The sequence below is a fragment of the Juglans microcarpa x Juglans regia genome, chromosome 1D, assembly GCF_004785595.1.
Source record: "Juglans microcarpa x Juglans regia isolate MS1-56 chromosome 1D, Jm3101_v1.0, whole genome shotgun sequence".
In the NCBI taxonomy this organism is placed as follows: Eukaryota; Viridiplantae; Streptophyta; class Magnoliopsida; order Fagales; family Juglandaceae; genus Juglans; species Juglans microcarpa x Juglans regia.
Window position 1 is genome coordinate 529552 of NC_054594.1, and position 11940 is coordinate 541491.

General features: G+C 36.0%; 1 protein-coding gene across 3 annotated transcripts; it reads left to right on the forward strand.

Annotated features, from left to right (window-relative positions):
- The first annotated feature begins 3004 nt into the window (after window positions 1–3004).
- Window positions 3005–11832, forward strand: LOC121251005 (probable amino-acid acetyltransferase NAGS1, chloroplastic). 3 transcript variants are annotated; one of them, XM_041150296.1, is made up of 11 exons: window positions 3005–3725; window positions 4911–4998; window positions 5194–5402; window positions 6165–6316; window positions 6679–7114; window positions 8349–8446; window positions 9460–9571; window positions 9744–9903; window positions 10254–10282; window positions 10529–10601; window positions 11290–11347. In XM_041150296.1, the coding sequence occupies exons 1-11, from the start codon at window positions 3351–3353 to the stop codon at window positions 11295–11297; spliced, it is 1740 nt and encodes a 579-aa protein (XP_041006230.1). In that variant the 5' UTR covers window positions 3005–3350; the 3' UTR covers window positions 11298–11347. The 3 variants fall into 3 exon arrangements, with proteins under 3 accessions (XP_041006230.1, XP_041006239.1, XP_041006223.1); XM_041150289.1 differs by lacking the exon at window positions 10254–10282 and having other exon boundaries at window positions 3047–3725; window positions 11290–11832; XM_041150305.1 differs by lacking the exons at window positions 9744–9903; window positions 10254–10282.
- The last annotated feature ends 108 nt before the right edge of the window (window positions 11833–11940 follow it).

Consider the following 11940-nt stretch of genomic DNA (forward strand, 5'->3'; position numbering starts at 1 on the left):
TTTCTTGGTTTTACAATAAAGGATAGGGTAACAAACAACATCCTATTGAAAGGAACCACGAAGGGTAATAAAACATTTTCTCCAGTAATAAAACCTAGAACCATTCTTATTATCCTCATTTTAGCCTTAGTTAATAAATGGGAAATTCGCCATTTGGATGTCAAAAATGCATTTTTACATGGATTCTTAGATGAAACTGCTGTAATGGACCAACCACCCAGTTTTGTAAACCCAAAATTTCCCCACCATGTGTGTAAATTGCATAAAGCCTTGTATGGTCTTAAGAAAGCTCCAAGAGCATGGTTTGATTGATTTAGTAGCTTTCTTATTTCATTTGGATTTACTTCTAGCATGTCTGATTCTTCTCTTTTTACTTGCTTCTTGTCAACTACTACTTTGATTTTATTTCTTTATATTGATGATATAATTCTCACTAGCTCAAGTACTTTGATTAATACATTTATGCATGCACTTAATCATGAGTTTGATATGAAAGACATTGGTCCTTTACATTATTTTCTTAGAATACAAATACACTCAACTACTAATGGTTTAGTCTTATCCCAGTCTAAATATGCTATGGACATTCTCGAATGTGCTAACATGAAAACCTGCAAGCCCATTGCCACTCCAATGACTGCCAAGACTAAGGAATCACTCTCAGAAACACTATTTCATGACCCATCTCACTACTGTAGTATCATTGGGAACTTCAACACCTCACTTTTATAAGGACAGATCTTGCTTTTTCTATCAACTTTGTCTCTCAGTTTATTCATAGGCCATCTGACGGCCATTACAAAATGGTAAAATGCATTTTACAATATCTTCAAGGCACGGTTGAAATTGGCATTCATCTCCACTCTAATACCGGATTGAATCTATATGCTTTTGTTGATGCTGATTGGGCTAGTTGTCTTGAAACTCGACACTCAACAACTGGCTTCTGCACTTTCTTAGGCAACAATTGCATTTCATGGTCTGCAAAAAAAAATAGAATACCATCTCTCTCTCTAGCACGGAAGTTGAATGTCATTCCTTGGCCCATACTGAAACAAAAATATCTTGGATTTCCTCCATTCTTTATGATTTGCACATTCCGCTTACATCTCCACCCATCATATTCTGTGACAACATCTGCACACTCTACATGACAATTAATCTCGTATTTCATTCTCGCAGCAAGTACATAGATATTGATTATCACTATGCTAGAGAACATGTAGCGCTTGGACTTCTTCAAACACGATATGTTCAATCGTCTTCTCAACTTGCTAATATTTTCACTAAAACAACTCATCATTCTCATTTTGAAAGATTACGTATGAAACTCAACCTCACTCCTCAGCTTAGTTTGCAAGGGCATATTGACATTAATACAAGTTCAAAAGAACCAAATGAGGGCAATTACGGCATTAAAAAAATCACCAACGGTCCAGAAGAAAAAGGATCTCCTACAAAGTCAAGTTACTACAAATCCTCCAATAAATACTCAGCAAATCTTCCTAATATAGTAATTCTGTAATATCTTTTTTGAACGTTATAGTTTTTCATTTTTATCATTCACAGACTTGTATATATATCTCGATCTTAACATATATTCACTGTAATTAAGGAAGCATCTCAATCTTCTCGTATATTCACTACAAGGATTTTGGTCTTTTCCAACAATATTTCAACTTCGCCGCTAAAAATTTCAAAAATGCCGCTAATACCTTTTTGCAGCGAATTTTTAATCGCTACACATTAGTTGCCAAAGATCAGATGCTGATAAGAATTCTTGTAGTGGTATAATATAAGACAAAGATTCTTAAAAGATTATATATTGATCGATCTTTGGTTTATCTTTTCTTTTTTTCTTTTTCAAAATTTCTGAAAGTTTTTTTCAGTACTCCTATCCAAACACGCTTTTTTAGTCTAACCATTTGTTTAGATTTTGTATTAAAAAAAAAAAAGATGCGCACAAACCAAAACAACTTTCACAAAACGAAAAACAATTCTCGCACAGATATTATCCTAAAGGCAAAAACCCTTTCAAATCAACCTACTTGAAGCATCATGAATTCCGGTTGGTGTTTGAGATGAGATAAATATGCAAAGTCCAGGTCCACCATATATATATATATAATGCACCATGCGTGCCAATCATAATCCGTCACTGTTCGCTAGTCTTGTACGTACGTTATCGGGCTAGGCACTTGGGCAATGTCTTAATTGTCCTTCTCTTTTATAATTGGCGAGAGGATAAGATTTCTTATCCTAATTGAACAGGAAGTCCAAATAATTCAGAAAGATGCATTTCTTATCATAATAATTGATCAACAAAAAGATCTCATAATTCAGAAAGATGCATTTCTTATCGTGATAATTGAACAGAAGAAAGTTCATGATGACATCGTAGAAAGACAAATTCTTTGACGTTGAAAGCTATCCTAAACAAATTAAAGGAACTACTTCAAAACTTGTCCAAACCCCATATAGTACTACTGCAGATCCCATTTGATTATGAACCACAACATACATGCCACTTAATTGGTATCTTGTATTAATCTAATTGATCATATATAACAATATATTAATCATCACTTGTCTCAAAAATTTAAATTGATGAAAGAGGTAGATCATTTTATTATTTATGATTACGTTGAACACAATGTCTAAAATCATCACTTGTTTATGTGTTAACGTCTTAGCAGCGCTCCTTTTAATTATATTATTGTGCAAAAATACTAGAGTAACCGAATGTTGGGTTCCAACAAATTTTTTTTCTTTTTCTTTTTTTTTTTTTACTTAGTGATTAAGGAAGTATTTTTTAGTGATGTTGTGAATTTTTTTAAAAAAAATAATATTTAAGAATATAAAAAAAATGAACAAAAAAATAAATAAATAAACATTTTTGTTCTTATCGGACGGGTCTCGTGCTACATGCTCTGTGGATGTAGCACTGCTCAATGTGCTCATTATTGTGGGTTCTGAGTAACTGAAATCTACATTGACGATTACGCACTACTTAAAAAGTAAAACCAAAGAAATTAAAGAATATGATCAGTGAAGGGCAACTCATACCCACCTCTCACTATCTACCTTTTTCAACATCAGCAAACCCGCCCCACTTGTTTGATATACGAGAACAAGCCTCCAAGTGATTCCCAACTACGACGTTATAACTTATGCTTTTTCTTTGGCCTACTTGATCGTCCCATCTATTAACTCCACCGTTTTGCCGCGTTTCATGAAAGAAATGCTGCATCTGATCATCCATATTAATTAATACCTGACCTGTTTTAACAAGCTAATTTCTTAAGTTCGGGTTCTTAGTTCTTAGTTCTTAGTTCTTTACGTGTACAAAAATGGCTGCCACTTCAAGATCAAGGCCATTGGCTTGCCTGCAAGACCGTGGACATGGAGCAGCCTGGCCTTCACATAGCTTGAGAAGTAGTAGTACTGAAAGGCTTTCTAAACCTTGTGTGAAGCTGGGAATGGGAATTGAAAGAAAACTGAGAAGATTGGTGGTCAAAGGGTACGGGTGGCCGGAGGGTGAAGTGAAACGTGGGGATGGTGGTGGCCGTGAAGGTCGATATGAAATCTCAGAGAAGGACAAGAGGTTCGTGGAATGCCTCCGGGAAGCTCAGCCGTACATTCATTTGCACAGAGGCAGCACATTTGTTGTGGTCATTTCTGGAGAACTTCTTGACTCTCCTAATTCCTTGGATATCATACTCAAGGTACTCTCTCTCTCTCTCTCTCTCTCTCTCTCTCTCTCTCTCTCTCTCTCTCTCTCTCACACACACACACACACACATGTAGTAGTTCTCTCTCTGATGGGCTTTATCATATATGGCCGATGCTTATTGCTTAGGACGGGGCGCTATTGCGCCCCAAACCCAGACCATGCAATTCGGCAAATTCCTAAGCAGCTTCCCCTGCTTTATAAGTACCCTTCCTCTCTGTTTGGAAGACACCCCGCGGAGTCTTTCAATAAGTTGAGAACTATTTTATTATCTATATATAAAAACTCATGTGGTTGCATGAAATCACAGTTAGTCTTTTGTAATTTTTAATTCAAGTGAGTTTAGGATTGGAACTGTTGCTTTGGAGGCGCTTGGAGCTGTAGGGGTCAGCAAGCCCGACCAACCTGAACCGGCAGATATCACACACGTACACATGCATCTTTTTTTAAGCTTTATATTCTTAATAAATCTCTTATATATAATATAAATGTAGATATGTATATAGTTAGTTTACTGTACGTCGAAACAAGGGGCACAGATGAACCCCTGTTTTATTTCCTCGGCGGAAGAACAACTACATATAATAACACGTACGTGGAGTTTCATGAATTTACGACATCTCTCATTTTAATTCGTGATTTAGCACATGAAGTTTGAGTTTTAATTTTCTTTGCCGCTACGTATTATCATCCAAGTTGTCAACATTGTTATAAGTTGATGTATTAAAATTTATAAAATTGGATTATATTATATCCACTTAATCTTAGCATTGTTATTTTGATATATGCACTGAAAAGGAATATATATATATATATATAACTTCTTTGATTGGCAAGCAGAGTCTTAAGTTACTTTGCAAGTAAATTGCATTTTTTTTTCAAGATTTTTAGATGCTTATGGCTGGTTTGGGCTCAGATTATACATTGCCCCAGGCATTTACACCCTGAGATCTTCCCTATCCCCTTTTCTTCTCTGGGTTTCTCTTTTATTTTCTTTGATTTTCTTTCCATACAAGCTCCAGGCTCCTATTATGGCCATGGGAATTTGGCCCAGATTTAGCGATCCAGAGGATGAGGTCCCTAATAAGTAATATCTTACCCTTTCGAGCTATATATGTTCGCTAACATGGTCGGCTGCATTTTGGTTCACATTTTTACATCATCCTTTATTCCCATGCAGGATATTGCTTTTCTTCATAGTCTGGGTGTAAGATTTGTGATTGTTCCAGAGACAACTGTGCAGATCAACAAGCTTTTGAAGCAGAGAGGTCAGTAAAGTACTTTGTACTTTCGAAGATCATGCTTCTTACTGTCATATGACATTTTCGGACTTAAAAGTCAAAAAAAAAAATCACTTTAAGCGATATCATTCATTCCGTCTTTTTGGTATGTTCATGTTTTTTGTCCCACGTTCATGAAATGCTTAGATAGCGGTTGACCAGTTGTATGAGTACTTCTTGCAGGAAGCGAGCCCAAGTTTGTTCGTGGATACAGGATAACTGACTCTGAAGCTCTAACAGCAGCAGTGGAAGCGGCAGGAGGTATTCGTATGATGCTAGAAGCAAAACTTTCTCCTGGACCCTCCATATGTAACATTCGTCGGCATGGTGATGGTAGTCGTTGGCGTGAAGTCGGTATCAGTGTTGAAAGTGGTAACTTTCTTGGAGCTAAGGTAAGACTAACTGCTTTTTCACGCAATCTCCAGAGACACCCCCAATTCCGGCCTTCTGGGTATACGGACACCGGATAAAATAGTAATTATTCTGTAGACTAGTTTTAATAGATAATTCACAGAAAGTGAAAATAAGAGAATCGCCTGAAATACAGTGAAAACGCCTCTAATGTCAATTCAGAATTATCAAAAATTCTAGAAAAGTCAAATCAACCCACATGTTTGACTGTAGTAGTTGAAAATCGACTATATAAAAATTTTATCAAAATTAACAAAATTTCAATAATCACACTAAAAATAAATACATAATAAAAAAATAATCTGTTAAAAATTTAGTCCAAATCGAGTTCAAAATCACTTCTTAAACAATAAATGAAATAATACTATAAAAGTTAAAGAAATAACTAAAAATAAGAATTCAGATAGAAAAACAGTATAATTTGACTTCAAAAATTATGCACACCGAGCATAGCTGGATGTCCACAACGAGCGCGCCAAAAAGAACTTTCTGAATTGGAATCACATGCACAATTCTGATATTAATAGTCAAAATTATGATCAAAATATCAAAACATGTCTAAAACTGATTCAATCAAAGAAAGATCACGATTTCCTGTTATTTTTACTCTAATTTGCCATTATTTCAGCGCAGTCAACGTATAATCTGACAATTCAGCATCATTGACTCAGCATCATCTGCATCATATGCTGGCATTGCTACTTTATTCTTGTTAGTCTGAGGCTTGTTCTTTTCAATTGCAGAGAAAAGGAGTTGTCAATGGCGTTGATTATGGAGCAACAGGTGAAGTTAAGAAGGTAGATGCTTCTCGCATGCGCCAGAGGCTTGATGCCGGCTGTATAATTATATTAAGCAACTTGGGCCATTCCAGCTCCGGAGAAGTTCTAAATTGCAAGTATGCTATCTAGCTTTTGGTTGTTAGCCTCGACTATTGCTCGGTCTCTTCTGATTGTTACTTTTTTATTCACCCCTCGGCCTTATCTGATTGTTGCCGATTATGTACCATTTTCTCCCACCTGATTCAATCATTTGAATCTTTGTTTCGTTTGTCGCTTTGACCCGCAATAGATGGCGTCTTGTCTAGTGAGAAATGTGTCATTTTTCAACTATATATATAGTCTACCTGCTCGCTAAGGTCTAACCCCGCACCCAAATTCAAACGGACTCAAAAAAAGATTTATTTCAACTGAAGAATGTTTAAAGCGTATTTATTTGGTGATTACCAATACCAATGCGTTATGCTGTTGTAAATTTTAGCTCGCATGAAGTTGCAACGGCTTGTGCATTAGCTATTGGGGCAGACAAGCTTATTTGCATCATAGATGGTCAAATCCTGGATGAGAACCGGCGTGTTATTCGCCGCTTGACTCTTCAAGAAGCAGAGACGTTGGTATGTAAACGTGCTAAACAAAATGACGAAGCTTCCAACTATTTGAAAGCTGTTGGCAAAGAGGACCTCAGGCTCAGTTCTCCTGTACATAACGATCATAATGGTGCTGTGCATTATTCCCATAATGTGAAGGTTAATGGGAAAAGGCGTAATGTAACCTTTCAGAACGGTGTTGGTTTTGACAACGGGAATGGACTCGGAGTTGGGACCAGTGAACAAAATTTTGTTATCGGAGGTCACGAGTGGCGAGGTCAATTAAATGGTTACCTCTCAGAATTGGCTGCTGCAGCTTTTGTTTGCAGGGTAAATCCTTGATACTCTTTTTTTTTTTTTCGGGTAGTTTGTTAGAAAATCTCATCACCAGTACTGAAGTCTCTTGTTTTATTCAAAGCCAATCCTAAATTCCTAATGTCTTCAGCATCTGAAAGGTAACATGGTAGCTTCCCTCAGTGTATATTATCCAATTTTTTTTTTTATGATGGAAATTAAATCCATTTGTTTGACGAGAAATTCACTTAACTTCTTCATAATATTGCAATTGGTTTTCTTAATCTTGAAACTTATCGAAGTAGATCTGTTTGCTTTATATTGCTGTACATGGATACTATATATCTCTAAGTTCTGAATTGTCTCGAAGGTAAACTATTATTATTATTTTTGTGGAAAAAAGATTTGTTAATGTCATCATTTTGGCAGTAGGGGGGGCCGGTAAGATATAAGTATTTTAAATTTAGAATATGAGTATATATCAATGCTTTGCCAGGTAAGACACATGAAAGGATGAAGGCCCAAATTATTGTGGTAAGACGAGAGAAAAATAAAATAATTTAAAAGTTCACAAATAGAAGTTATAAATGACCATTGAATAAGTAGAATTTGGAAAAATCATATCTGTACATATTTTGAGATTGGATTCCTTGAAATATGATTTTTACAGGTGCAAATATCTAAAGATGGAGAACTTGCCTAGCCTCCAAGTGCAGTCGATGCTTCTTTTTTTGTTTTTCTTTTTCAAAAAAAAAAAAAAAAAAACTCTCTCTTGTCCCTTAATCTTAGACCAATAACTCCTATTTAGTTATGAGTTTTTTGTGGTTGAGGACTGAGGATGGACTACAAGCAATTATTTAATGTGAATGAAATGTATAAGATCCGGTATACAATGAGTAGAGAACATTCAATTTGGATTGTTCTTCTCTGAGTGTAACTTTTGTGTTATAACTCCTTAGCTATGGATATTTGAGAGGATGCCAAGTATTGCCAAGGCAAGACCATTGCTACTCAGGAATTGTGCATGTGTTGAACTAATTACCAAATAGAAAAAGAGCAGTGGTACTTTCCTTATGCTTTCGTATTGCATTTATAACAAATTAATGTTTTTGTGCATTACATGGCGTTTAGTTTCTCTGAAAAATGGCTCATCAAATTCTCAGGTCCTGGAAAAGCTCTTTTCATGACAACCCTAAATTATCTTGAATTTCAACTGCTTTATATGTTGGTGTCAAGCACCTTGCCAAATGATTTTCTGCTTTGTTGGCAGGCAGGTGTTAAAAGAGTTCATTTGTTGGATGGCACTATAGATGCAGTTTTATTCTTGGAATTGTTTACAAGAGATGGCACGGGGACCATGGTGGCTAGGTATGGCTATCATCTTCTGAAACTCTTAATCTTGAACTATGACACGCTGTCCTATGCTGATTAATTAGTTGGTGATGATCAGCTACAAAGTGTACTTTCTCAAGATTTTGTGAGTTGGTCGATTGGCATCCTGGTGGACTTTTGATTGGCATTCTTATAGGTTACCATGTGGCTCATTGTTTGAATTTGCTCATGCTGTTTTGTCAGCATTTGCATCGTTGCCCTTCCCTGAGTATTCATTAGGCTTATGGCCTTCCTTCACCTGAAGCCGGCCTTGTGGGTTTTATTCCTTGCAAACATAGTGCATCTCTTCTTTTCCTTTTTCCTTTTTCCTTTATGGCAAGTTGGCATCTGATTAGCAGTTAATTTGGTCTTTCCAATTAGGGAACCTGGCAAACCTTTATTTTGTAAGTTGGTCCTTTTCTTCTCTCTCTTTGACCCAAGTGGTCCTATTTTCTTCAATCCAAGACATCATTTTGATGATTAACCCTGAATAGAAGTTATTGAAATAATAGGTTGTCAGAGTGGGTGTGGAACTTTCCCTTATGATCAGTGCTTACTGGTTGACTTTTCAGAGCTTTGCTTGGGAGTTATGTTGCGTCTTATTTTGTTAACTTGTCAGATTACTTATCCGTCCGTGATTTGTTTAGCACGGGGCTATACAAGTGTTCAGCGAGTAGACTTCTTCAGAAAAGTTACTAAGCATGTTTTAGTGTTATCTGCATGTTTCCTATTTAAATGCCGGTGAGAAACAAAGTTAAGCAATAACGACTGTAGTCTATGTGCAACACAATTTACACAACAAATCAGAATATTTCTGCGACATAAGTTGTTTAAAGCTATTTTTACCAGGCAATTATACTCTTTTCAGAAGTTGTACTCCATATGGCATCGAATCTGCTGCTAAATATATGCAGCTGACTTTTCTTGTTAGAATGATGCAATCCTGATACGACTGTTTCATTATGCTGTTCTTCATTCCATCCACTAACATGTGCTTTGAATTCTATTAGTGACATTTATGAAGGAACCCGGATCGCTAGGGTCGAAGATCTGTCTAGTATAAGACAAATTATGCAACCTTTGGAAGAATGTGGCATACTTATTTGCCGGACTGATCAAGAGGTTCGTGCCCTTGCTTGTTCATATATTTAATCAACAGGTCTTAAGTAGATTTTTGCTGATGGTGTTATCAATTTTAAAACTGGAGAAATCCAACCCACCTCCCCGGGTTTGGTGTAAGTTTCACTGGAACTGGAAATAACATTCTTGTGTTTCACTTCTTTTGTGCCAATAGCTTCTTGAAGCATTGGATTTATTCGTTGTTGTGGAAAGAGAAGGTCAGATAATTGCTTGTGCTGCTCTTTTTCCTTTCTTCAAGGAGAAGTGTGGAGAGGTTGCTGCCATCTCAGTTTCTCCTGATTGCCGTGGGCAAGGGCAGGGAGCTAAATTACTCGGTATGATTTCAAATATCCCTGTATTGCAGTGCTTTTGAGACTTCTGAGATATGTACCCATAAAGTAACAAGATATTAGTGGGTTTTTGTTCTGTATTTTAGTGGTTCTTTAGTCCCTTGTTCTGATAGAAATTGTGTAAGGAGTAATAAAATAACTTAGCAGGATCAATCATTCTTTTTAAAACCAGTGTAGTATGAATTCACAAAATTACATGCATGTTTCTAGTTATATTGATAAGAAAATTATAACATGATATCATTTGACTCCAGGTTGATGGTATTTTCAGGTGTTGTTTTAATTTTTCCTCCAATTAACAGGCATTTTATATTTTGCATATCAAACTATAAAAGAAGACACATTGCAATCTAAAATTTGCCACGTGAAGCCTCTGTTAATATTTGACCAGTCAAGATCACCATTTTTTTTTTTTTTTTTTTTTTTTTTTTTTTTTTTTTTTTTTGTGTGTAACTGGAGGGTCCATGAGCCAGTTATGATAGTTTGAATGCAAGGTCTAAAATGCATGTTAGTTGGAGGTGGAAAAGTAATTTCCCCTTTTTTCTAAAATGACCATATTACTGCTATGGACACCTTTGTCTGCACTTTTAACTAGAGCAAATATCTGCAGATTACATTGAGAAAAAGGCATCCTCTCTCGGATTGGAGATGCTCTTCTTGCTTACAACACAAACTGCAGATTGGTATGTTTGCAACCTCTTGCTTGGAATAAGGTTCATGGATGTATGCAAAATCATATCAAATTGCAATGGATCCGATCAAACATGTTGAAATACTGAAAGTAACTTGCGGGTCCAAAAATAATGATACACCTATAATTCTTTCACAACTATTTTAAAACTTATTTAACTACCAATCAATGTAATTGTGACACTTTATTAAAAATAATTTTGATTTTACATAACTACCCTCCATTTGAAATAGAATTGTAAAATAGTCGTAAGTTTATCATTTTTCTTGGAAAATAATGGAGGAGCATTCTTGTTCTTGAAGAGGGTATTATAGGATGTTTTACATTTTGGTGGGATCTTAACAGAGGTGTACATTGCAACTTTTTTTGTAAAACACCCTAATTCTTGCAAAAGCCCTGTCTTTTGTTTGCTGTTGCTCAATTTTTATTTTTATTTTTATTTTGTGCAACTGATATGGGAGTTGGAGGAAAGGGTAACTTTGTTTACTATTCTGTTTAGAATTGTTTCGTAGGGAGGACTTTTGGTGTTGACTGTTACAACTTCATTAGTTGGCATATATAATTGTACATTTAATTGCAAATGAAAACATAATTGGAAGATCTGATCTCAGGGGTGTCCGGTGTTTCCATACAGAAAGAAACATGCATTAATTGGAAGATTGATCTTATTTGTTTTACAGGTTTGTGAGGCGTGGTTTCTCTGAATGTTCAATTGAATCAATACCAGAGAAGAAGAGAGAAAAGATCAATCTATCCCGCAAATCCAAGTATTTTATGAAGAAACTGCAACCTGATTCAAGTAGAGTTATCATTGATAAGGCAGTCGTTTGAACTTGCAATATCACAGCTTTTGTTTTCCCGTTTCGGTTAATAAAATTGTGTAAACTAAGACAAGCGAGTACATTCACACCAAGGTGATTAACACCACAGATTCAACAGATAACTGCACAATCTAGAAAGCAAAACATCACTTTCACAGCCTGAAGATAACAATCATGGAAGCCAGTCTATGCAACATGCATTGGCCTGATTGACGAAATGCCTTGAGAAGCCGTAGCTCAATTTCAATAACGCCTCCCCTCACAAAAGGATGGACTAAAATGGGTCTTTAATTTGGCATCAGTATTGTTTCCAGTTGGGGCATTCATGGCATGATATTACTCGCTTGACTGAAACTAAAAATGTAAACCGTTTCAATGACTCCATTATGCCTTTGAATCGAAGTTCTGATACATCAGATGACGCCACCGCCGGAGCCCTAATTCGTCCATTCTACAAACCTTTTCTCTGGACAGATCCTCCTAAATGGTAAAATTATCGCCATATCTAAC